The following is a 26,476-nucleotide window of genomic DNA, read 5'->3' as shown; positions in this document are numbered from 1 at the left end:
AGTAAAAGTTCAGTGGTAGGACTGAGGAGATGGATCCATGGTTAAGAGCACTGGCTGTTCTTCCAGAGGACTTGGGTGTAGGCATAATGTTATTGTTCACAGTGTGAAGATTATCCTTGTATTATTCAAAAGCTGATTTCTATGCCTCTTGAAGTTGTGGCATTGTAATGCTTATTGTAAGAATCTCCTCTTGTGCCGGTGGTGATGATTTCTGAGTTTGAGGCCAGCCTGGTCTACAGAGTGAGTTCCAGGACAGCCAGAGCTACACAGAGAAACTCTGTCTCGGGGGGGGGGTGGGGGGGGGGGAAGGAATCTCCTCTTGCCTCCAAGTTGTGTAAAATTGCTCCTTGTTTATTTTCTAGTTTGTCAATAAAAACTGATCAGCCAGTGGTTGAGCAGAGGCAAGAATGGGGCTGGACTTCTGATGCCAGCCAGGGGAGGAGGGGGAAAGGGGGATGGGGTGTAGGATTGACTATGAGGAGAGGGTAGAGGAGACCTTGAGAGCACACTGGAACAGAGAGAGTCAGAGCAGCACTACAATATGACTGGTATCTGGGGGCTTTGGCTGGGAGATAGCCAGATTATTTTAGAGGATTCAAATAGATTAATATTGCTCAGCTATTGTGCTGTAAAGCTTGATTAAACAAGTCTTATAGTCTCTGTCTCATTTATTTGGAAGCTAGTTAAGATAAAGAAAAAATTGTCACTTTTAAACTTGCTCTAATACCTAGGTTCAGTTCCTAGCACTCATGGTGGTTCATAATTGTCTGTAACTCCAGATCCATGGGATCTGCCACCCTTCTTTGGCCTCTGTGGGAACTAAGCCCTCAAATGGTACACATACATACAAGCAGGCAAAATCCTCATAGACATAAAGTAAATCTTTTAAAAATTGCACAGTCCATAGTATCTGTAATCATAAAACAACTCTCAGATTGGGTTTTCTCTTTCTTCCTATTAAAACATAACTGCTGTAATTCCAGACTTAGGCTCTCTCATTTTCTTTTTCAGTTTCCCTGCAGTGTGTGAGTTTTTACAGAACAACAGTTTATTATCAATAATCAGAGCCCACGAAGCCCAGGATGCTGGGTAAGCTACATTTAGACTCTTGTATTCATGCAGAGGTTTACTTTAGTGTAAAGATGACTGACCTCACATCTCTTTTTCCAGGTACCGAATGTACAGGAAGAACCAAGCAACCGGCTTTCCATCACTTATTACGATTTTCTCTGCCCCCAATTACCTAGATGTCTATAACAATAAAGGTAAAGAAGCCCAGCAATATCTGAGTATGAATTATTAGGAACTGTGAGCTCTACTTTAATTTTGTGTTTTATTTTTAATTATTGTGTTCATTTGCTTATTTTTATTTTTTGGTTCTGTGGCTTGCACCCAGGACCTTGTGTTTGTGAAGCAGGCATTCTAGCTCTGAGCTATATTCTGAACACCTATTTTTAAGTACAAAATTTCAGTCAAATAAGAAGATCTTGGGTAGGGGATGTGACTTTGTAGCAAAGCATGTGTTTAACATGAGAAAGGCCTTAGCTTCAGGCTCTGGTATCTTACTCTGCTCTGCACCCGGCTCCACAAGATCCCAACATCTCTCCCTCTCTCTCACCCCACTCCTCTTTCTGTTTGTTCTGTTTTGAGACAAGATTTTGCTATGTAATGCAGACCGGCTTTGAACTTGGGGTCCTCATGCCTCATCTCCCAATTGATAGTGTTACAGGTATGCACTACCATGCCTAGATGAAGGGGAGATCTTATTAGAAAAAAAGGCCAATACATTTAGAATGTAAGCTGCTGCTTGGCCTTCATCTCCAAAGAGACTGGGCTTTTGGGAGTATATTTGTTCAGTATTTTAAAATGGGGTCTCACTGTACAACCCAGGTCTGCTTCAAACTCACCATCCTGCTTTGGCCTCCCTAGTGCTAGGATTTAGACATCTACCATCATATCTGGCTCTCCATTAGGTGGTTTGTTTGTTTCTTTGTTTGGAGACAGGGTGTCTCCGTGTAGCCCTGGCTGTCTTGGAACTCACTCTGTAGACCAGGGTGGCCTCTAACTTCCAGACCCTCCTACCTCTGCCTCCTAAGTGTTGGGGTTAAAGGTGTGAGCCACCACTGCCTTTGTTTTCTTTCATTTAACTGTAAGACTGAGAACTGGAGGGGATGGCTCAGTATTTAAGAGCACTTGCTGCTCTTTCACAGGACCTGGGTTCAATTCTCACACCCACATGGCAGCATACAATTGCCTGTAACTCTAGTTTCAGGGGATCCAACACATTCACACAGACATACATGCTAGCAAAACAGCAATGTGCATAAAATTAAAAATAAATAAATTTTTTAAAATCTGAGACTGTCCTTCAGTGGTTTGTCTTTTCTCTTTTAATCTTGTGCTCTGTTAGAATCTGTAGCCTTCCTCTTGCTAGGAGGTGTTCTGGCACTGAGCTCCACTCCCAGCCCTGATCACTCAATATTTAAATGCCTTAGTTAGCTTTATTATCTGCTCCAGGCTGTTCTCTAATCCTGACTGTCCTACTGTGCTCTACCCCTCCTCTGTTGTGTTCCTATTTCTTTTCCCTAATATTTCACATGTATTATCAGCTTGGGTCTTTTCTATTTTCCTTTTTTATCAAGTATACATACTTTATTATTAAGCATCCTCAAGGATACTTGTGCTCCTGTGCCTCATTTTGTGAGGCACTTTCCTCCTTCTCCTGTTGAGTGCTACTACTGAGATCATCTTTGGAAAGCCTAGGGGTCCCCCGTGTGCTTAGCTGAAACCTGAACTCACATAGGCACTCGCTAACACCTTACCAAGAAATACCTTCATTTTGTTTTGTTTTATATATTTTTTTAAGACAGAGTTTCTCTATGCAGCTCTAGCTGTCCTGGAAATTACTCTGTAGAACAGGCTGGCCTCAGACTCATAGAGATCTGCTTGCTGCTAACTTCCCAGTGGTGGGATTAAAGACATGTACCACCACCCAGCAGCTTACAAATGCCTCTTTAGTTCTGAAAAGAACTCTCACACCTTCCTCCTCCTATAGCTGCTTGTCATGTCTTTTGTTTGTTTTCTTGTTTTTGAGACCTAAGCCAGATGGCATTTGAATTTGCTTTGTTGCCTATGACCATGAACTTCTAATCCTCCTGCCTCCATTCCAGAGTACTGGGATTACAGGCATGTGCCATGTCTGATGTATGTGGTGCCAGGCCTCATGCATGTTAGGCAGTGCTCTGCAAGCTGAGCTTCTTTGGAGAGATCTTTAGGGTCATTGGTACCCAAGTTGTATCTCTGTTCCATTGATGACATAAAACATCCTTAAATTAGGATTTTTATTCTTATTTCTGTCTCCCCACTCCCTTATCCCCTGGGAACATACTCTAAAAATTTCTTGAGCTTCCATTTTTAATCATTCACTGTTGAGACTAACTTCTTTTTCCTGTGAGTGAGAAAATTATTGATATATTCACTTTAGCTACATTAAAATGCACAGTGCATGAAAATAATGGAGGTGTACATGTCAGGTAAAGTTAGGCTTTCAACAACTGGAAATCTTGTTTTCATGTGCTTTATAGTAGTCTGCCATATACATTTTAGACCATTAGTAACTTAAAGTTTAGAACACTAGTCTATCCTGCAGCAAGGAAACAGGAACCCAATGCGACCTTGGTCTGTCATTTCTAGAGAATTGTGTTTCATGTCTCAGTAAGAATAATTAAAAGAAAGCCAGGTGTAGTGCACACACCTTTATAATCCCAGAACTTGGGAGGCAGGAGGCAAGTGGATTGCTTGAGTTCAAGATTAGCTAGTGACTTCCAGACAGGTAGAGTTCTTGGAGGGGTAGGGAGAAAGGGGAGAGAGAAAGAGAGAGGGGGAGGGAGACAGACAGAGAGACAGACACTATATCTCAAAACAAAACAACAAGAAACCCTAACCAAACAAAAAAGGACAATTGAATAAATAGTACAAACAATAACAGATGATACAGAATAAGAAACTTTTAAAAAATATAAAGAAGCCTTTCCTCCCAGCCCTATCAGCAGTTGCTCTTGGTTGAGGGCTGTCCCTCACCTAAGGCAGGAAGGTGGTAGCTGCAAAGACACAAAAGTCTCAAGCCAGGCAGTGGTGACACAGGTCTCTAATCCCAACACTTGGGAGACAGAGGCAAAAGGATCTCTGTGAGTTTGAGGCCAGCCTGGTCTACAGAGCAAGTTCCAGGACAGCCAGGGATACAAAGAGAAACTCTGTCTCACTCCCAGTCACAAGTCTCTGGCGTTTGTCAACTCTGGGCTCCAACTTGTTATAAAAAGTGAAATGTACATGCTGAGATACTGACTCTGAAGATGATCAGAAAAAGCCAAGCAAAATTGATTATCTTCAACAAAAACTGCCCAGCTTGAGGAAATCTGAAATAGAATTCTGTGCCATGTATTGGCCAAAACTGGTGCCCATCATTAAATGCCCATCCCTAATATTGAATTAGGCACAGCATGAAGAAAATACTACAGAGATGCATTCTGGGTATTATTGACCGAGGTGATGCTGATATTATCTGAAGCAGCCAGAACAGATTGCTAAACAGTAAATGATGAAAGGTTTTATTTAATAAAAGTTTGCCAGAGCTCATTTTTTTAAAAAGTATACAGTACGTATGCACCTATGTGACATGGTTACTGTTAAATGTTTATAAACACTCTCAGAATGCTGAGAATAGAAGAAACTTTTTTTTAAATTGACTGTCAGAAGATTCTACACTCTACCCTTAAACATTAATTATTTTAAATTTTTATTGAATTATAATAAATTATTTTTCCATTTATTGCACTGTGAGTTGATAAATTCTTGGAGTATTTATAAAAAGCTTTAGTTCTGGCTCATGACTTGCTAAAGAGTTTCTGTCCGTTCTGGGTGATATTGCTGTTTGCCCTTAGAAGTTGTGATTGTGGGCTGGAGAGATGGCTCAGCAGTTAAGAGCACTGACTGCTCTTCCAGAGGTCCTGAGTTCAATTCCAAGCAACCACATGGTGGCTCATAACCATCTATAATGGGATCTGATGCCCTCTTCTGGTGTGTCTGAAGACAGCAATGGTGTACTCATATACATAAGATAAATAAATAAATATTAAAAAAAAAGAAGTTGTGATTGTAACTGTTTGGCCAGTAAATAAAAATTACAGGGAGTTTTTCTGTGTTGAATCTGAAGTTTCTTCAGTAGCTAGTGCACAGCAAATCCTTGGTGCTTCAGAGCAATGTCCTCTGTGCTTTGATGATGTAAACTCCCAAGGTGGCTTTGTTCCCTGTGATAACTAATCCCCAAGAGAATGAACCCTTTAAATTCTTTAAACTTGTCAGGCTGTCCTGGCTCTGTCTTGAATTTACAAATGGAAAATAAGTCATTGAAAAGCCTGTGTAGTCAGTTCACAAGGATGAAACAGAGCCGCTACGCTGTGGCTCCCTGTGCCCATGTGTCTTGTGTTTTACTTTTAGCTGCAGTATTGAAATATGAAAACAATGTCATGAACATCAGGCAGTTCAACTGCTCTCCACACCCCTACTGGCTCCCAAACTTCATGGATGTTTTCACGTGGTCTTTGCCTTTTGTTGGAGAAAAAGGTAAGAGAATCCCAGTGTGCATCTGAACTCCAGCTCTCTCCTGAAGAGACACCTTTACATTCTCAGAATTTATCAGAAATGTGTGCTAATTTTGTTTGTTCTCTACAAATGTTTTTAAATTTTTTACTTATAAAAAGTGACTTATTTGTGTGTGTGCACAGTGCGTGTATGTGCAGTATTGGGGGCAGGGCTCACACACAGTGACATGTTTGTGGAGAGGGCAGAGGACAACCTTGTGGAGTTGGTTCTTCCTTTCACCTTTACATGAGCTTCAGGGATTGAGCTCAGGTCACAGGGTTACACAGGAACACCTTGATCCACTGAACCCTAAACAGAGATTTTTAAGCAACATCAATCTGTTCATAAATGTTAGTCTGTGATGGTTTGTCTTTCTCTGAACTATCAGTTTAAAACAACTGTCTTGTGTGATCAAGAGCTTAAAGTAATGTGGCCACTATCCTATTTCTTCTATGCATCATCAGTGCTAACGGAATTTAGACTGAATTTGTCTTAGAGTTTTATGTGTACAGCTGCACAGGGAGCAGTACAAATATAAAGCACAGTTACACAACTGAGCTGCACAAACAAAACAGATCCATAAGTGAGCAGTGCAAACACAAAACAAGCCTGCTGGATGTAAGCCTGTTGTGATTTCTTTGTAAAATGGGAAGAAATTTTTATATGTATATCTGAGCCAAAGGTTCTAAACAACTATCTAATAAAATCAAGTAGTTCTGTGATAGATGCCACAGATTCTTATCTAACCAGGACAAGTATGGACAAAAGTTCTCTCTGAACCTTATGGTCTACCCTTGATTCTATCGTCATAGCTAATTATAAGTTGTTTCTGTGGGTGTTTACTTAATATATTTTAATTTATGCATGTCTGAAAGTGTCCTATTAACTGTGTACACACTCTTATTTGCCACTTAGTCACAGAGATGCTGGTCAATATTCTCAACATATGCTCGGATGAAGAAATGTCCTTAGACGATGAAGTAGAAGGTAAACTTCCTACTCAAATAGAAACCAACGGGTTCTGGTTGGCATTTCATTTATTTTGAGTGTTTTTGGTCTTACTAGAGAAGAATTATTTTCATTGTAAAAAAAAAAGTTTGATAACTATAGGAAACCATAAATAGGAAGAAAACAGTCACTATTGTTCTGCCATCTAAAATGTCTGCCAGTAATGCCTATGTGTAAACTGTCTTTATCTTTACATAGATATTTTTCTTCTCATTTTTGTCATTTACAAAAATTAGGTGACATGGTATCATGTCTTCATATCTACTTCTTGTTTTCCTTTGTAGTCTAGTTTTTCATGGTTACATAGCTGTCCATGTTTGTCACTGTGCTAACCAATATCATAGATGCTGCTGGATATTATATTTTCCCCCACAACCTTAGCTTTTAAAACTGCTGCAATTTGTCACCAGGCAGTGGAGGCACACACCTTTAATCCCAGCATTCATGAGGCAGAGGTAGGTGGATTTCTCTGAGTTCAAAGCCAGCCCTGGTCTATAGAGAGCTACACAGAGAAGCCTTGTCTTGAAAACCAAACAAAAAGCCCTACTAACAATTTTGAGTTTGTATAGATAAATCACTGTTCATTCTATCAACAGTCCGTCTTTGTTATATGCCAAATACTGTTTATGTCCTTCCTTCTTAATAAACTTACATTATACTATTTAAGAAAGACAAACAAGAAATAAATACAGTGCATGCTATGGAAGAAAGTAATGCAGTATTAGGAACTCTGAGAATAACAATTACTTGTTTATTTTTATAGGTTAAATGTCTAGAAACTGCATATGTATCAGCTAGTATTTAAAGCTTAATCTCATACCCTTTTAAAGGCTATGTTACTCTATATATCTATGTGTGTTGCATAGTTCACAATGCTTTTTCTAGTACTGGTTTTTTTTTGGTTGCAGTTTACACACACACACACACACACACAGAGTGCTGTGGCTAGAACCCAGACATTGTGTGAGCTAGACAAGTGTTTACCACTGAGCTGTATCCCTAGCCCTAAAATTTTAATTTGTGCTTTTATGACAACTAATAATTACATTTTTCATATGCTTATTGACCATGTTATTTTCTGTTTTGTGAATGTAAATTCATATATTACTAGTTTTTCTACTGGATCATACGCATGTTTTGCTTCCTGTATTGATATGTAAGAGATCTTTGTATTGTGTCATAGTATAGTAACCACTGGTTATATGTGTAGCTAAGTGCTTTTTTTTTTTTCTGATTTCTATCACTATGAGTAAGTTTGTTTCCTTCAGAAGAATTAAGTTTAAACTAATTTGTAGTCAGGTGCTTCTAGTGTGTTGTGAGTGGTTTGACCTGAAAGGTAGGCTCTAACTTGTCTAAGGATACAAGAGATTTTGGAATATAGTGTCACATGGCCACAGACCTCCAGTTCATATTCTTTTCAGGCCTAGGTAGTTCACTTAACTATTGCATAGTGTTGTATGGTAGAGAACATGTAGCTCCCACTGGGAGTCTAGAGGAGATTCCCAAGTATATTTATTCTTAGGTTATCCACGGAAGGTTGTGAGCAGTGAGCAGATGGAGAGGAGCTTGTGAGTTCCTCTTCTGGAGAGGAGATTGTTGGGTGGAACCGGTCCTTTTGAGGAAAGCTGAACTGTAAAAAGAACTTAGAGAAAGTAAAATATATAAAAATGAATTTAATAAAGTTTATATGCAAATCTAAATAGAAATTGAAATAGTTGTAAACTATGGTATGTGTTAAGAAAAACTTGTTGGGCTTGTGAGATAGCTCAGCTGATGAAGGCCCTTGCTGATAGGACTGATGACCTGAGCCCCATCCCCAGGACTCACATGGCAGAAGAAAACTAGTCCTCAAATATTGTCTGTGACCTGTACACACAGGCTTCACAGTGTGCACTTGGTTCTTTCTTTTCACCAGGTGGGTTATAGGGCTCTAACTCAGTCCAGCTTTCTGGCAAGCACCCCTACCCACTGAGCCCATCCTAGTGTCTAAAAATTTTGATTTTTAAAAAGTAATACAATCTAATGATTTCTACTTCAGCCCTGCCTGTTAAGACAACTAGAAAATCTGGACAAAATGTTTTTTGAAGTTGGTTGGTGGCAGTGCACTTTAATCCCAGCATTGAGGAGGCAGAGGCTGGTGGATTTCTTTAAGTTCGAGGCCAGCCTGGTATACAGAGTTCCAGGACAGCCAAGGCTACAGAGAAAAATCCTTGCAGGTCCGTCTCCAGATGGGTCCCACGAAAGATCTCTGACCTGGCTGAAGACAGAGTGCGAACAGCGGCTGCCTGGCTTCCTCTGTCTGCTGCTGCCCTGTCACCAACTGAGTCTTAAGAGTCTTAGCGTCTTAGCGTCTCTGCAGCGGCAGAGAGGGGAAATACGTTACAGCTCTTTGAAAAGTGTTACAGCTTTTTGAAGAAGGCAAAGAGGGGAGGAACCGCAACAAAAGCTCTCAGACAACAGGAAGAATCTCGCACACCTTTACTTCTGAGTTTGGCCTATATATACAGTTTTGGGGTGGGTTAAGGTCTGGCAGCAGGTAACCCCTATTGGCTTGGTCTGAGAGCTTGGGAATGCCTCATCTGCATGATTGTGCTACTCCTACGTGATCAATGACCATGGACCTCTCTGTGGGAGGGGTTGTGGAGGGCTGAAGCTGAGAGAGCCAGAGGCCTAGGAAAAGCTCAAATCGCCTTCCATCCCAGTGGTTTTATCTAAACCAGGGTGCCGGGGTTCTAGAGCTCTTCTACCAGGCTTTCTGGCCTTTTCTCATAGCTAACTGCCCCACAAACCTTGACTTAAAAAGCAAACAAACAAACAAACAAACAAACCCAAAAGTTTTGTGAATAGTTTTAAATCCACATGAGAACAGACTAAATGGTAAAGAATTACAAGGTGAGAATTGAAAAGATCAGAAATGCAGACAGGCGAGTTAGTGAAGCCATGTCTTAAGATCATTCATGAATTTTAAAGGAGTGGGTAAAAAGGTTTAAGAGTAATTTTTATAACCATGTGTACTAAGCTTAGAAGAATGGGTTTAGGACTTCCAAGGAGGATATACAAGACTAAGTTTCTATTCTTTGGGACCTCAGAGGGTGAATCTGCAAGAGCAAGGGTGAGTTAGGAGGAGATATATACTGTCTTTCTTCATTGTCTCAGCCTTTGGCATGAAGTAGTCCCTGGTAAAAAGATCTCTGTAAAATAACAGCATTCAAGATCTCAATAAGCAGTCTGTCAAATATAGTGCATGGCTGACAAGCAAAAATAAGCAGAAATGTGGGGGAACTAACAGCAAAATGAGGAAGAGAAAGGATTCCCAGAACAAGGCCAGCACGATGGCTCAGTGGGTAAAGGGACTTGCTGTACCAGCCCCACACATCCTAGATTTGACTTCAGAACTCACAGAAACACAGAAGAAGAGCACCAGCTCCTCAGAGTTAGTAGTCTCTGCCCACTGTGTTCACACTGTGGCATAATCCTCCCCATTACACACACACACACACAGGTGTATGCACGCATGTACACATACATGAGCACAATAATGACAACAGAAAGAAGATTTTTAAAAGTTCCAGCCAAGCATGGTGTCATACACCTTTAATTAGAACACTTAGGAGGCAGAGGCAAGTGACTGTGTGTGTATGGAATATAGAAGCTCTGGGAATTCCCTAGATACAGAAGAGATGCTTGAGACTGTCGCAGCAGCAATTAAATACAGACCTCTGTAGTCCATAGACACTGGCTCTGTCAAGTCAAACTTAAAGCAGAACAAAACAAAACCCTTAATTTGTTTTTTGGTAGATTGGCTGGCCTGGAATTCACTCTGTAGACCAGGCTTTCTGGAAACATCACAGAGATCCGACTGCCTCAGTCTTCTGAGTCCTGGGATTAAAGATGTATACTACCATCCCTGGCTTAATTTGTTGAAGAAATTAAAAGAACAGGTTAAAAACGTTGGTACAGAATTGTGAACTATAAGAAGGAATGTAGTGTATTTGATAAAGCATCAAAAATGAAATTATAGCACTGAAAAATAAGATGACAAATTAGCAACTTTGATACAGTGAGACACAGACTAAGTGACCTGGAAGGTAGGTCAGAGCAAAACTAACTGAAACATGGTAAGAAGGAAGTGCAAAGTCAGCTAAGAGACTCAGAACACACACTGCACAGCTCAGCACACGTGTGCCTGGAGTACCAGAGAAAGTGGGAGAGAGGTAATCTTTGAAAGGTCCACATAAAAGCAATTTCAAGAGCTGAGAAGACACCGAGTTGTAACTGAAGAAGCCTTCAGTAGAGCAGGACAGACACAAAGAACTTCTAGCCTCTTGTAGTGAGATCCTCAAGATAGAAGACAGATCTGAAAGCAGATGTCCAAATGGGGGTTGCCCTAGAGCAGCTGCTGAAAGGCAGGGTCTCCATGGAAATAGAGCAGGGGGATGGAGTAACACACCGAGGTATGAAAACTAACACCCAGTACTCTGGAATCCTACACTATGCAGAATGTGTAAACAGTAAATGTGAAGTAAATATTTGTAGATACCTCCCAACCCTCAAAATTTTTACAAAGAAAATTAGCAGGAAATGTATACTAAATGAAATTCTAAAGGATAGTATTTAAGCAGAAAGAAAATCCTAGAAAGAAGTTTAGAAATCCAGGAAGGAATGAAGAGGAGAAGTGTAGAGTGCATGTGCTCAGACGGTGTGGACATAGATTCTCTCAGACCTGAAAAAGCAAAGCATGTGCCAGTAATAGTGGAATATAGAAACAATACTGGAATGAATGCCTTCAAAACGTACAGGGGACTGTAAATTCCGATCAAACCCAGTTCCTCATACATAATAAGCCAGTGTTCTTCTGAGCTGTAGCCCCAGCCTTTAGCATTATACTTCAGTATATAATAGACTCATAGTGCAGTCTCTAGGTTCAGCTGGAAGAAAATAGTTTGTAATATATCTTTTAAATTATAGGAAAAATTGGGATGAAGAAAAATAAAACAAGAGAATGTACATTTAACTATATTTAAAAGAACAAACAAACAAACAAACAAACCAGGTATATTGACAAAGTGCAAGGGCAAAGGGCTGGAGAGTGATGAAAGCACCCCTGGCTGAGAGCTCCTGCTGCTGTGAGGAAACACCATGACCAAACAACTTGAGAGGAAAGGTCTAGTCAGCATATGTTACACTTCACAGTTCACACCAAAGGAAGTCATGGAAAGAACTCAAGCAGGGCAGGACCGGGAGGTAGGAGCCAGAGGCTTACTGCTTACTGGCCTGCTCCTAGGACCACCAGCCCAGGGATAGCACCGCCCACAGTAGGCTGTGCCTCCCCCATTGATCAGTAATTAAGAGAATGCCCTACAGTCTTGTCTACATCCTGGTCTTAGGGAGCGGTTTTTTTTTTTTTTTTTTTACAGTTGAGGCTCCTCCTCCCTGATGACTCTAGCTCATGTCAGGTGCTATAAAACTGACCAGCACAACTGACCCCTTGTCAACTTAACACACAGACACATCACTTTCCAGCTAGAGCCTTTCCTTTCTCATACATCCCAAGTTGACACGCTAATATTAATATCAGTATAAAACATGAACAACTCTAAAAGTTCCACAGCCTTTACAGATTTAAATACAGTAAAACTTCAGGCTCTTTAAAATACCCAATTTCTCTAAAATTCCAAAATATCTTTTAAAAGTTCAAATTCTTTCACCTGTGGACTTTTGGGGAAAAAAAACAAAATTATATTAAATACCTTCTCACTTCAAGAGCGAAGAACCAGGACACAGTCACAATCTGAACTAAGCAAAACCAAACTCCAACAATATAAATAACTCAGTGCCTGGCACCTAGAATTTACTTAAGATCTTCTGGAGTCCTCCAAAGAGTTTGACTTACCTCTCTGGCTCTGTGCTCTGCAGCACGGAGTTTGTCTTCTAAGCCTGGGGATGTTCTACTCCACTGCTGCTGCTGCTGGTGTCCATCACATGGTACAGGCATCTCCAACACGCTGGGCTCTTCCCCTGCAGCTGGGCTACATGTTCACCAGTAACCTCTTCTAGGCTCTCTTCATGGTGCCAAGCCTCAACTCCTCTCCATGACCCCTCATGCCTTCAAAACCAGTACCACCTGAGTGACTCTTACACTGCCAAGTTCAGTTGCCAGCGTGAGATACAACCTTGGCTGCCTCTGGAACAATGTGTTCTAACTCTCAGGAAACACTTCCTAGAAGATTTCACCTCAGTGATGCTGGTGTCTTCTTAATCACCACTAATTTCTCAGCACCAGCTAACCAGCATCAACTGTCTGAGTTAAGACAAAGGTTTTACTTTAGTGGTTCTGGTCTCTTATTAATCACAGCTGATTCTTCAACCCCATCAGACTAGATATCACAGACTCATTACACAAAAGGCCCAATAGAGTCTTGCTTCCCTCTGAAACTTCAAGGGCCAGTCCTTCCACAGTTCTCCCAAAAACATGGTCAGGTCTGTCATAGCAGTACCTCCCTATCCTGGTACCAACTTGTCTTAGAGTTACTATTGCTGTGAGGAAACAGTAGGACCCCAAAAACTTGGGGGAAGAAAGGGTTTATTTGGCTTATGCTTCCACATTGCAGTTCACCAAAGGAAGTTGGGGCAGAAACTCAAGTGAACAGGGATCTACAGAAGCCATAGAAGGTTGCTGCTTATTAGCTTGCTCCTTAAGACTTCCTCAGCCTACTTTCTAATAGAATCTAGGACCACCGACCCAGGGATAACACCACCCACAATGGGCTGGGCCCCATCAATCACTAATTTAGAGAATGTCCTACAGGCTTGCCTACAGCCTGATCTTATGGAGACATTTTCTCAATTGAGGCTCCCTCCTCTCTTGTCCTACTTAGGATTTCATTGCTGTGAAGAGACACCATGTTCAGGGCAACTCTTATAAAGGACAACCTTGGGGCTTGCTTACAGGTTCAGAGGTTCAGTCCATTATCATTATAGTGGGAACATGGCAGTATCTAGGCAGACATGGCACTGGAGGAGCTGAGCATTCTACCTCTTGCTCTGAAGGTGACTAGGAGAAGACTGACTTCCAGGGAGCCAAAATGAGGGTCTTAAAGCCCACACCCATAATGACACACTTCCTCCAAGGCCACACCTAATAGTGCCACTCTCTGGGCCAAGCATGTTCAAACCATCACATCTCTGATAACTCTAGATTGTACCAAGGTGACATAAAACTAGCCAATACAACTACCTAGCCTTGATTGATTCTAAATTTTTTAGGGGAATGGCTAAAGACTTAACACCACAGGAGAGCTTGCTCTATAGATGTCAAGATTTAATGTAATGCTACAGCAATTAAAATAATTAATTCAAGGGTAGCTAAGCATTGAAACATAATAGAGAATCCAGAATTAAGCTACACATATATGGATACTTGATTTTTATCAAAGGTGGAATAGTACAATGGCTTTGTTTGTGTGAAACCTCAGTGTATAGCTCTGGCTATCCTGAAACTCACTATGTAGACCAGGCTGGCCTTTAACTCCACCCCCTCTGGGATTAAAGGTATGTGCCACCATACCTGGCCAATAATGGCATTTTAAATAAATATTTTGTGGACATCCACTTTTGAAAAGAGTAAATCCACGTGGCATTTATTTTGTGGATCCAAAATACTTATTTTTGTGGCTTTATATTTCATTCGGATCTGAAAGGTAAGGGAGATGGAGCACGTGGAGTATTGCCCAGCATTTGTGAGGTCCTAGGCTGCTTCTTCCATCACCACTTCACAGCAATAAACAGGCAAACAACAGCCAAGTAGTGATGGATTCCTGTCATTCCAGCCCTCAGAACTGTGGCAAGAGAACCATAGGTTGAGGCCAGTCTGGGTTATGTAGTTAATTCAAGGTTAACCTGAGTTTCATAGAGAGTCCCTGTCTCAACAAACAGCAGAAATTTTTTAAAACTGAATAGTTAAACAATGGATTTTGTAGTATTTATAATATGGAATTACCTTGATAACCATGTAATGGAAAAAATCCTTTAAACAGGATACAAAGAACACTAGCCACCAAGAAAATTATTAATAAATTAGATAAATTGAAAGCAAAAGCCAGGACTGGAGAGACGCTCGGTGACTAAGCGCACAGGCAGCTCTTGTGCTTGTGCTCACCCGGGGGTCTCAGGGTCTCGGCTGAAGCCCTTTGTGGCCTCTGAGGGCACTGCATGCACTTACATACATGCAGGTAAAACATTCATGCACATATATTAAAAAGAGCTTTTGCTTATTCAGGGACTCTGTTCAGTACAACCAACAAACGGCCATTGACAAAAGACTGAGTTACTTACAGTTAGGATGATGGAGCATGGATAAGCACCTCAGAGAATTTTCAAATGGCTAACAAAAATACAAAAATATATTCAGCCACATTAGTAATCATGAAAATGGAAATTAAAATCATAATGGGATAATACTTCATACTTACCAGATTAGCCAGAATTAGATGAGCCATATCTGATGTCAGCCAGTACATGTAGTAATGGGAGTGAGTGTTCACACACAAAAGTAAAATTTTATAGATCCCACTCTACTAGACAGTGCTAAACTGTCATCCAAAGTTAAACATACCCATGCTCTAGAGCTGAGCGTTCTAATGTCCTAGGAACATATCAGAAATATGCATATGTGTACCAAAGACAGATATATACAGAAATACATACAGAGCCTCACATGCAATAGCCAAAAGTTAGAAGCAACACAAATGATTATTGTACAGGTGATGAATTGTTCCATAGTTGACCAGGCATGGTACAACATACCTTCAACACTTGGGAGGCAGAAGCAAGCACATCTCTGTGAGTTTGAGGCCAGCCTGGTCTACTTAGTGAGTTCTGGGACACTCAGGGCTATAGAAAGAGACTGTCTCAAAAAAAAAAAAGTAAAACAAAACAACAACATTGTGGCACAGTGCTGCAGTGGGACAGTATGTGATGATGAAAATGAGAGCGTGTCCTTCCAAGATAATGTCACCTCAATGCTCCATTGTCCAACTATATGAAGTCCAAAATCTAAAACCTGGGCCCTGAGATAGCTCAGTGGGTTAATGAACCCGCTGCCAGGCCTGAGCACCTTAGTTCAATGTCTGGACCCACATGGTGGAAGAAAAGAAACAATTCCTGTAAGTTGTCTTCTAATCTCCTTGCTGAGTATACACACAAAGAGAGGATAATAAATATAACTTGTTAAAAAAAACAATAAAAATCTTAAGTGCATTCATCCATGATAAAACTGAAAAGAACAGGAAGAAGAAAGTCCTAATGAAAAAAGCAAAGGAGTTATGTCCTTTGGACAGGAGAAGCTGCAGGTGTTGAGGTACTATGGATTGTGGACAAAATTGGGTGACTAGTTTTACAGGCATGTGCTTTTAAACAAATCATATAGTGACTAGTTTGCTTTGTGTAAATACAGAAAACTCATCATGCTTCATAGTAAAAAGGTAAAAATTACATGCCCACAAATGGAGGAGATCGACTTTTTGGAAGCTGAGAAAACAAACTCATTGGCGGCGGTCAGTGGGGAGGGAGGCAATTTAGAAGACACATAACAACAGGTGTGAAAATGCCAGGATCAAATCTGCTAATTTGTATGGTAACTTAAAAAATTAATATTACAATAAAACCCAAAGATCTTTTCATGCTGTAGGAAAGACACATCCAATGTTAAAGTCTGCCTAGGAATGGAACAAGGTAACAGATGACTTTTAAACGCATTAGTGTGCTCACTTAAATGGTTTGGGAACACTGAAGCTCTCTGTAGTGCTAGGGGATGCTGAATATCATCAGTACTAGTTGCTAGAACCGAGAGTAGAGAAGCAGGCAGGGACACTGCACTCACCTGAGTAAAATAGGTGAGAACCTTTGAAAAAGCTGTTAAAACTCTGCTTGCCTTAGGATACCTGTCCCTTCTGTAAGTCTGAAGGCTGATCTCTAAATATAAAGGAGTTCTGGACAGTAGATGACAAAGGAGAACTCATTTCCCTAACAGAGGACCAGCATGCAATGCTCAGAGCCATCGTTGCCTTTTCCCAGCTCTGGAAGTTTTTTTATTCCGAGTCTTAACCATGAGCAAACACCAAAGACCATCAGACCCCTAAGCAAAGTCTTTACAAGACAGAAGCCACAGAAAACAACTTGAAGTCCTGAAAGCTTAAACTTTAAACCTATAAGAAGGAAAATGTCTTCTGACAAGTGAGGCGTGCTAGCAAGTCAAACAGCGGCACTGTGTTCCTACTGAGATCTGTGAGCTCTTCTGTCCCATAAACAGTATCTTTGTGTTATTTTCATGCTGGGGTGGTGGATAATAGTAGATGGGAATTTATCCGAAAGAGTAAACTATTAAGAAATGGAAGAAAGGACAAAAACAGAACCTGTATTTAGTCTCGTGAAGCAAGCAGTCTCTGAGTTGTTCAACTAACAGCCTGCTTCTCTCCATGCATTTCAACTTGGATTTTTTTCTCTTCCATGTAAACTCCCATCATCCTCCCATGTGTCTGTCTTCATCTCTTTATTTCTTGGTGTCTCTTCTCCCTGAAGATCACTACATTTCAAACTGTCCAAAAGGTATCCAACTAGAATGTGCTGTCAGCTAAGTTCTTGCTGTCTGCTCTGCCACCGTTGATTGGTTAGTTGTTTTGAATTGGTAGTTGGGCAACTTCACATGACTTTCCTTCCTCCCTCTCAGTGGGAATGGCTGTTTTCTATGGACCTGTTGTTTGATTTAGCAGAATTGAGAGGTAGGAGAGAGGAGGGAAAGCCTGTGTATCTTTGACTTTTGGATGCTGTTGCCTGGTGTATGCCTGGATCTTGCCTTTCATGTTTGGGCTATTTTCTAAGTCTTAAATAAGAAAAGGCCATAAAGTTTTAAATTAACTTTTCAGTGTTGCTTTTTAAAATACCTTACCCATCCTTGTAAATCTTTGTGGCACAGTTGTTAGGAGTATTCTGAAGAAACACAACTGTCTGGTATGAGGAAAGAAGACTGTAGAAAGAAAGTGGCCCTCCCTAAGTCCAGGACTGCTGCTGCCTTTGGCAGACCAGACCCTGCATCCAAAGGTGGCACGTAGTGTTCTCAGAGGAGATCTTGGCTTGTAGCCGTGATCACTGTGAGCTTTGTTTGTGTTTTTGTGTTTCAATGTTTCGGAACATGAAACCTCCTGCTCCCCATAGATGACTCAGTGTCTTTTTGTGACCCTTCATTCATTCTCTCCTTCATTTCTTCTCTCCTCTTGCTTTCTTCTTGTTCCTTGCAACTTCCCAGGATTGTTAATTGTTTTTGTTTTTTAATTTAGGCTTTGTTTCTTTTTTTTAAGTTTTTCTTTAATTTAAACACAAAAGCACTCCATCTTGCATTTGAAAAAAAAATCTGTTCTGTTAACCATATCACTTTAACCCACGTGTTCTTTGTATTTTCTAAGGAGCCACTTCAGTTCGAAAAGAAGTCATCAAGAATAAAATCCGAGCCATTGGGAAAATGGCGCGGGTCTTTACAGTTCTTCGGTAAGGTTCCATCATTGCACTGTGGGATGAAGGCATTTAGAAAGGAGGTTCCAAGTTAGCTTAGAGTAGTGTTTTCAAGGTTAGAGTCTGGTGCTGGAACTGCAAGTGTTCCGGTTGAGTGCAGGTTGAACCAGACTCCATGTGAAAGTGACAGCATTTGGAAAACACCCATTTGGTACTGGTGTACATGTGGAGATTTAGTGTGGAGCTGTGTTGTCTTGGGTTTAATGTTTGGGTCTTAGGTTTCCTTGTCTATGAACTAGAGATTATAATATAACTAGCTCACATGTTATTAGTTGAGGCAAATGGGATAAAGTGTGGGGAACATTGCCTGGCTACCAATGCCTCTGGTTGAAAAAGGACTGGTTAATTTTTGTATCTGAAGTGTTTGCACTGGTCAGATGAAGGTGGGGGCCTGTCTTCCTGTCTCTGTCCCTGTTACCTTCCTTCAGGTCTCACTGTGTTGCTGCACCATGGCTCCCTGGCATTAACCAGGGCTTCCATGTTCCTTTGCAGGGAAGAGAGTGAGAATGTGCTGACCCTCAAGGGCCTCACTCCCACAGGCACACTCCCATTGGGGGTCCTCTCTGGAGGAAAGCAGACCATTGAGACTGGTGAGTACGAAGATGCCCCTTCCTAAAAAGTGTGCCCCATTACCAGGAGTCCATGACTGTTTAGAACCTGGTGCTAGAGCAATGGATATTTATCTAGGGAAAGAGGAATCAGTACTCTTATTCTTCTTGTACACAAAAATAATTCAAAGTAGATTGTAATTTAAATGCAAATGTTGAAATAAATTTAGGGGAAAAAAGTGGAGAGTAGGCATTGGAGTAGGCAAAGTCTTTAATAAGAGACAGAAAGTAGTGACCTTAAAAGAAAATAGAGGTTATTAAAATTAAATTCCCCTTATGAAAATACATAATTAAGAGAAGGAAGGCCGGGCAGTGGTGGCGCACGCCTTTAATCCCAGCACTCGGGAGGCAGAGGCAGGCGGATTTCTGAGTTCGAGGCCAGCCTGGTCTACAGAGTGAGTTCCAGGACAGCCCGGGCTATACAGAGAAACCCTGTCTCGAAAAACCAAAAAAAAAAAAAAGAGAAGGAAGAGGCAAGCCACAGAGAAGATTGCTGCACCACCTATGTCTGACAAAGGCCTTGTATCAATTTATTTCACCAAAGAAGATTTGAAGATGGCCAGCAAACATCTATGAAGATGTCCAACATAGTTACTCATCTGGAAGATGAATATTAAAGCATAGTGAAATACTACTGCATACCCACAAGAATGACTGAAATTTAACAACCTGACAAGATCAAGAGTTGTGAGTCTATGGAGGACTGAACTAGACATAGGCTAGTGGGCTTACAAATAGACTCAACACTTTGGCCAGCCAATAGCCAATAAAACTAAAGACATTTGGACCCATACCCTGCAATTCCACACCAAGAATATCCAAGAGAAACTAGCATACATGTCTACCAGAGGATATGCATAAGGATGTTTATTGTGGTTTTTATCATGGTAACTCCAGACCAGAAGCAGCTCCCCTGCCTGTTGGTAGTGAATAAGCTATATTATATTGATACAATGGGCTACTGTTCATCCATTGGACCTGTCGCATTGAGGTTAGAACACAAGCTCAACTCCTGTCCATCAGTAAGAGAGAGTGTCACTCTGAAAGCTGGTGACATTCTTGAAGAGTTTTACATGCTTTGGAAATAACATATAAGTAATCCCTAATTAAAACACTGATTCAAACCAGAAATAAAGAGACAAAAAATATATTGGGACCAAGTCCAAAAAGGAGTGAAGAAACATACACACATACACACACACACACACACACACACACTCACACACACATCCCAAGTTTTAAAATTCTCTTGCTACCCTTGATTTGTAGATTTGCTCCTATGAGATCTAGCAAAATTAGATTAAAGCAACTTTGTGGATCAATAATTTTTTAAAACTTCAAGTAGGATATGTAGACATTTCTCTTTTTTTTTTCTTAATCCATGTTACTTTCTATTACCCTAAAACACTGTCATCAGAACTGTTCACAGAGAATCTCACATGACTAATTAACAAGTAAAATAAAAAGTAGATAAGTATCTTAAAAAATATCTTAAGTATTTTTCAAAAAGTCTGCACATTTCTTTAGGGATATGGCCTCTGATAGGTCAACCATCCTTCAGCGGATAACTTCACAGCCCTGTGAAAGAGACTAAATAGATTCAGTGAGTTATTAAACAAAAAAAGGGGAAGACATAAAGATGGTGGGAGGTAGATATGATCAAGATGCACTATATATGTAAAAATGAAGATCCCACAACCATTGACTTGAGGGTGCACTGGAAGTACCTTATGAACCCGCGAGATGACTCAGTGGGTAATAAAAGGTACTTATTGCCAACTTGATGACCTGAGTGTGGTCCCGCATGGTGGAAGAAGAGAACCGACTCCTGCACTCTTTAACCTCCATATGTGTGCTGTGGCATGCTCATGAGTACACACTTACACACACACACACACACACACACACACACACACACACAAATGTAATGGAACATATTTACGGGGCTAGAGTGATGGCTTAGCAGTTAAGAGCACTTGCTATTCTTTCAGGGACCCTGAATTTGGTTCTCAGTACCCACATGGTGGTTCACAACCATCTATAACTGCAGTTCCAGGGGATTTGACACCTTGTTCTGATCTCCAGAGGCACCATCCATGTAAATGGTACACATGTAGTTAATACCCACAATTAGTAGTGACTAAGATCCGTTTAGTAATAATAATAATAATATTGATGGTGATATGATGCTGCTGATGTCAGTAGATAGCTGGACGTGGTTGCATGCATGTAATCTCAGCTCTTGAAAGGAGTTCAATATTCTAGTTACACAGCAAATTTCATGGATGGCTTGGCCTACATGAGACCCTCCCTGCCTTGAAAAAAAAAAAAGAGAGTTAATGAGAGCTTCAGTATCTATCATAGAGCTCTTGCCTGGTGTGCATAAAACTTTTGATTTGATCCTTAGGACTGGGAAAATGAAAGGAAGGAAGGAAGGAAGGAAGGAAGGAAGGAAGGAGAGAGGGAAGGAAGGAAACTGTTGATGAGATTTTAGAGCTATTGGGTCCTTCATATGCTGTTGGAGGGAATACAGTAATAGGGCTATGTAGGGAGACATTGTGGCACTGCCACCCTACATGCCTCCCCTCCAATGAGAGAAATAAACTATGTCCTCACCAAAACTTGTACATCAATGGTCATACATGACACTCTTCAGAAGAGCCTCAAATGGCATTCTTCACAACACCCTAAAAGTAGACACAACTTCAGTGTCCATCCATTGGATAACAAAGTAAGGTTTATTCAGTGGGATTCCACATAGCCATAACAAGAAGGAAATGCACACACATGTACTACATAGTTAGTTCCACACTAGCCTAGGCTACATAGTGAGAGTCTGTCTCAAAACAAACAGCAAAAATATTGACTTACACAGTTGAAACAATTTTATAGAATAGGAATCATATATAAACAGTTTCATAATTTTTTTCTTTTTTCTTTTTTTTTTTTTTTTTTTTTTTTTGAGACAGGGTTTCTCTGTGTAGCCCTGGCTGTCCTGGAACCCACTCTGTAGACCAGGCTGGCCTCGAACTCAGAAATCCGCCTGCCTCTGCCTCCCAAGTGCTGGGATTAAAGGCGTGCGCCACCAACGCCCGGCCCATAATTTTTTTCTTACCGTGTCCCTTGGTATGTACAAACTTATCTTAGTAACCAATGCAAAAAAAAAAAAAACAAAAACAAAAAACAGTTCTATGAGGGCCCTAAAAATTTAGTACTGGAGGACTGTAGAGGTGGCTCAACAGTAAAGAGTACATATTATCCTTGCAGGGTATGTGACACCCTCTTCTGACTTCCTCATATGCAGGCAAAACATTCCTACATATGAAGTAAATAAATCTAAAATATTTCTTTTGAAATGGGATACTGGTTATACTTTACCACACACATTCGAACTCCAAATAAACTACCACTATCAATAGAATTTTAAACAGCTTTGAGTCCCACTTTGTCACAGCTGCTGAGGCAGGACCCTGCTCTGTGAGAAGATGCTGTCATGGCCTTGTGTGGCTTATCAGGTGCATCTGAGATTAGGGAGGCTGCGGCAGGGCTCCAACAGGAGCCTTCGTGGGGGCCATTGCAAGCACATGGATTGCTGCCGACCCCTCTGTCACATTGCTGTAGGAGGTTAAGAGCTTTGCAGCTCCCTCTGTCTCACAGAGATGCGGGAAACCTCATGGCGGTGCTGCTGCTTAGTAGCCTTCCTCCCGTCCTTAGGAAGATTGCCCTTGGAGGAGCTGACTCTAATAGGATCTTCTTTCGGTACCCTGGACCCATTTCGTGTGTTACAGCTTTACTGCCTGACAAAGAATGGCAGGGGAAAGTTTCCCGATTGGTGCTCATTTTAATTGCTTCCATTTCTGTCACTGAGAGGGAGAAGATTGCTTTCTTGTAATTGACCTGCTTTCCTGCACAAGGAAAAGAAGCCATATGGGGTGTTAGTGTGAGCCTCTGCCATATCCCACATCTCTGATGGGTACAAGAATTAGAGTTCAAATCAGTGCCTAGTTGTTTACCTCTAGACCAGAAGGAACTCCTCACTTGTAACCTGTTATTTTGTAACCCCTTCCGAACGCTAGAACTATTCAAGTGCTACCTTATTCTTTTATTATTGTGATTATTAAATGGTTAAGGACAGTTAGATCATATGTAAGTCGTTCAACAATGCTAAGAAGCAAGATTAAATAGGATTTTTAAATAGGACTGAGCAATAGCTCGATTGATACAATCTGAGCAGTTACAAGCTCAAACACAGTTGTGATATTAAATTATCTGATTTGACAAGTCATTTTGATGTGTGATGATCACAAGGCACAAACTAGCAGTTGATGATTCAAATTCCCATGCCAACAGAAATGTCAGAACTATTAGTGCCTCCCCACCTCCTGTGCATGCCCTCCTTCGGCTCCTGTGTAATCCCTAACTTTTCTTTATGGTTCAGTATGCTGGCAGGTGGGACCCTGGGTATCTGTGCTGGCTGCATTGCTGTTGGTTCACTCATTCTCTCTCTGTCTTTATTTTTGCATGCACTGCTCCTGCCTTCTTACAGCCAAAGAACAAGCAGCAGAGGAGCGGGAAGGTATGGCCCATATCACTCAGCTGAAATGCCCTGTGTCTGCGCACCAGTCTCAAAGCTTCATCAGCATCTCTAAACTCACTTGCATCTGCAGATCCATGACAGGAAAGGAGAGGATGGCCTGCAGTGTGGCCACATGGCATCCTGTTTCTCAGATGGCATACACAGCCTATGTCCTTTCTAAGTCTATCAGTTTTATGTAATGACTGGAGCTTGTGTAGCCAGTTATGACAGAGGTCAAATGATTTAAGTGTTTTTTTTTTTCTTTATTAAGAGAGTTACCTAGTGACTCAAAGGTTAGCAGGAGTGGAGGCAAAAGTAGACTAGAGTGTAGATGCTTCATTTCTGAGGTTGCCCTAAAGCATTTCAGCTTTGAGTACCCTTGTTTCTGTGGAGACATTTAAGTCCTACTGCTTATGAATTTTTAGATGAAAATCATTGGAATTCATAAACCTGCATTGTAGATGTTGTAATCTCATTAGATAAGGTGATTCAAAGGGGAATTCAGTCCTTGACAATGCAAAGTTGAACCTGGTTGGAACAGCTCAGTTGTAGAATGTTTATCTAGAGTATGTAAGGGCTGGGGTTCAAACCCCAATACCACAATAAAAAACACTTCAGTTAATCAGATGGGAAGTGCCCAGAAGCTGTGCTGATGGTTTTCATCTGTGTTCAGCTCCTGGCTGTGAAGATAAAAACCTGTCTTGAGCAGACAGGTCTCCTGTCACTTGTGTGTGGCTAATGCCACGTTTGTGCTTAAAGCAACTGTCCGTGTGATGGGATGTGCTTTCCTGGGGTTCCCTTTTCTAGAAGTGAGCAGGTTTTTCAGAAGAAACACTTTCAAGTGTGTGGAGGCTAATTAATATTTTATGTTTCATTTCTACCAGACTTGTTATTCTTTTTTTCTTTTCATTTTTTTAAGATTTATTTATTTTATGTATATGAGTATAGTATTACTCTCTTCAGACACACCAGAAGAGGGCATGGATCCCATTACAGATGGTTGTGAGCCACCATGTGGTTGCTGGGAATTGAACTCAGGGCCTCTGGAAGAGCAGTCAGTGCCCTTACCCACTGAGCCATCTCTCCAGGCCCAAGACTTGTTATTCTTATGCTAGTTTTTTACCACACTTGAGCTGTTTAGAAGCAGTGTTTGTGGACAGAGCTGGTTTAGTCACATGTTGCCTGTCAGCAGATGTGTGTTCTGTTGCTACCTTCCCGTGTGTTCCTAGGAGATTGCTGTGTGCTTGGAAGCTTGGTTTAAGCTGCTCACTTTGCCACCTCTCTGAGCACTTCCTACCCCCTCCTGTCTTTCTGCAGCTATCAGAGGTTTTACAATTGCACACAGGATCCGAAGTTTTGAGGAAGCCCGAGGTTTAGACCGAATTAATGAGAGAATGCCACCCCGAAAAGAGGCTTCGTATCATCATGAATCAGGGAAGATACACTCGCACTCACACTCGTCAAGAAGGAGCGACCACGGAAAGAAAGCCCTGTAGTGACTCAGGGCCCTGTGCAGCACAGATGGGTCCCAACCCCATGAGCAAATCATATTTATTTATATTGGAAATGAAACAGGAACAATTCAAACAACTTAAACTTGGAGGTGCATTTATAATTCAGTCGCATTTATTCTGTAAGAAAGGTGACCATTTTATAAATTCTTCTAATTTATGTTCAATATATATATATATAAAGATGCTTATGTTTTGTTTCCCTCCCCTTGTCCTAATTTTAGGAACGGATCTGATTGGTGTGTGTGTGTGTGTGTGTGTGTGTGTGTGTGTGTGTTGAAATCTTTTGCTCTAAAGGGGACCTTCCCCTAATAAAAAGGGCCTTGGAAACCATCACCCTGGGTTTCTGACTCATACTCCTAGTTAGCCCTCCTCTTGTTTTGGGAGGTGATTTTTTTTTTTCATTTAAGACTTTAATTTTGTTTTGTTTTGTTTTTTCGAGACAGGGATTCTCTTATAGCCCGGACTGTCTTGGAACTCACTCTCTGTAGAGCAGGCTGGCCTTGAACTCAGAAATCTGCCTGCCTCTGCCTCCCAAGTGCTGGGATTAAAGGCATGCACCACGACTGCCCGGCAAGACTTAATTTTAAAAATGTCTTTTCAATTTTTCCCCTTTCTGCTCAGTACCAGATTTCAGTGGCTCAAACTGCTTTTCTTCTGAGGGAAACTTGAACTTCCAAGAGAACAACCTAAACCTAGTGATTTTTAAGATCCAAGTGGATATATATAAAGTGCTTCTATAATAATTTACTTCCTTTCAGACTCTCAGTTCTGTGATTGTGTGTATGTGTGTGTGTGTGTTACATAAGACTGAACTGTGCCTTACACATGCTATGAAGGCACTTTACCTCCCAGCTACACCTCCACTCCTGGATTCATTTTCATGTGTTCTAATAAAGTTCCTCTCAAAAAGTAATAATGAGGGTGGGCTAGTGAGGTGGCTTAGCCTGATTACTTAGGTTTGATCACTAGGAAGAAGAAAACCAATTCACAAAAGTTGTCCTCCAACCTTGACACAGCATTGTGGAACACACATAAATAAATAAGTAAATAAATAAATTTAAATAACGGTAATAATGTTGAGATGTTTTCTTAGAATTGCTTAAAGTCCCCTCCAAAGTTTAAGGGAGATTTTCAAAGTTTCAACTGTTGCCAGATTCTTTGCTTTCAGTTTCTAATCCCAGATGAACCCATCTGCAAGGGAACTTAGACTTCTGAACATCTTTGGAATGCCCCCAGGACATGAGCACTGAGACCTGTCCTTGCCCCTCTGTGTCATCCCATCAAGCATTGCAGCTGTTTTTCCTAGCATTCTTCTGTTTTCACTGTCGATATGTCTGAAAACAAAATCTTGGATGGTAGAATGGGCCCCTTGTACACTGAACCTTGCTACAGGTCAGAGGAGCAGAGGCTTCTGCTCCTAGTTAATTAGGAAACTAGTTCCCAGTCTTTCACATCTCAGGGGTCGTTAGGCTGAACTCCGGAGCCTTGATTAGCATACTTTAGAACCCAAAATTAGGGATTCATATTTAATTGCCCCTTAGATTTTTAATTTTTTAAGATAAGAG

The 26,476-nt window shown here is 41.0% G+C and overlaps 1 protein-coding gene across 4 annotated transcripts in view; it reads left to right on the top strand.

The window, feature by feature from the left end:
• Ppp3cc (protein phosphatase 3 catalytic subunit gamma) overlaps positions 1–25,111 on the top strand; it is a 74,279-nt gene extending 49,168 nt beyond the window's left edge. For 3 of the 4 annotated variants that reach the window (XM_028758762.1, XM_028758761.1, XM_028758763.1), the window contains exons 7-14: positions 1,012–1,089; positions 1,171–1,265; positions 5,497–5,622; positions 6,556–6,627; positions 18,108–18,189; positions 18,706–18,803; positions 23,368–23,397; positions 24,715–25,111. In XM_028758762.1, the coding sequence (XP_028614595.1) occupies positions 1,012–1,089; positions 1,171–1,265; positions 5,497–5,622; positions 6,556–6,627; positions 18,108–18,189; positions 18,706–18,803; positions 23,368–23,397; positions 24,715–24,893 (760 nt within the window). In that variant the 3' untranslated portion in view covers positions 24,894–25,111. Of the gene's footprint in view, positions 1–1,011; positions 1,090–1,170; positions 1,266–5,496; positions 5,623–6,555; positions 6,628–8,864; positions 9,123–18,107; positions 18,190–18,705; positions 18,804–23,367; positions 23,398–24,714 lie in introns of those variants that run through there. The other variant, XM_028758764.1, reaches the window with a different exon arrangement.
• The last annotated feature ends 1,365 nt before the right edge of the window (positions 25,112–26,476 follow it).

Source organism: Grammomys surdaster, unplaced genomic scaffold (assembly GCF_004785775.1).
Source record: "Grammomys surdaster isolate TR1022 unplaced genomic scaffold, NIH_TR_1.0 126219, whole genome shotgun sequence".
Taxonomy (NCBI): Eukaryota; Metazoa; Chordata; class Mammalia; order Rodentia; family Muridae; genus Grammomys; species Grammomys surdaster.
The sequence above is the reverse complement of the archived record's forward strand: the minus strand, read 5'-3'. Positions and strand labels throughout refer to the sequence as shown.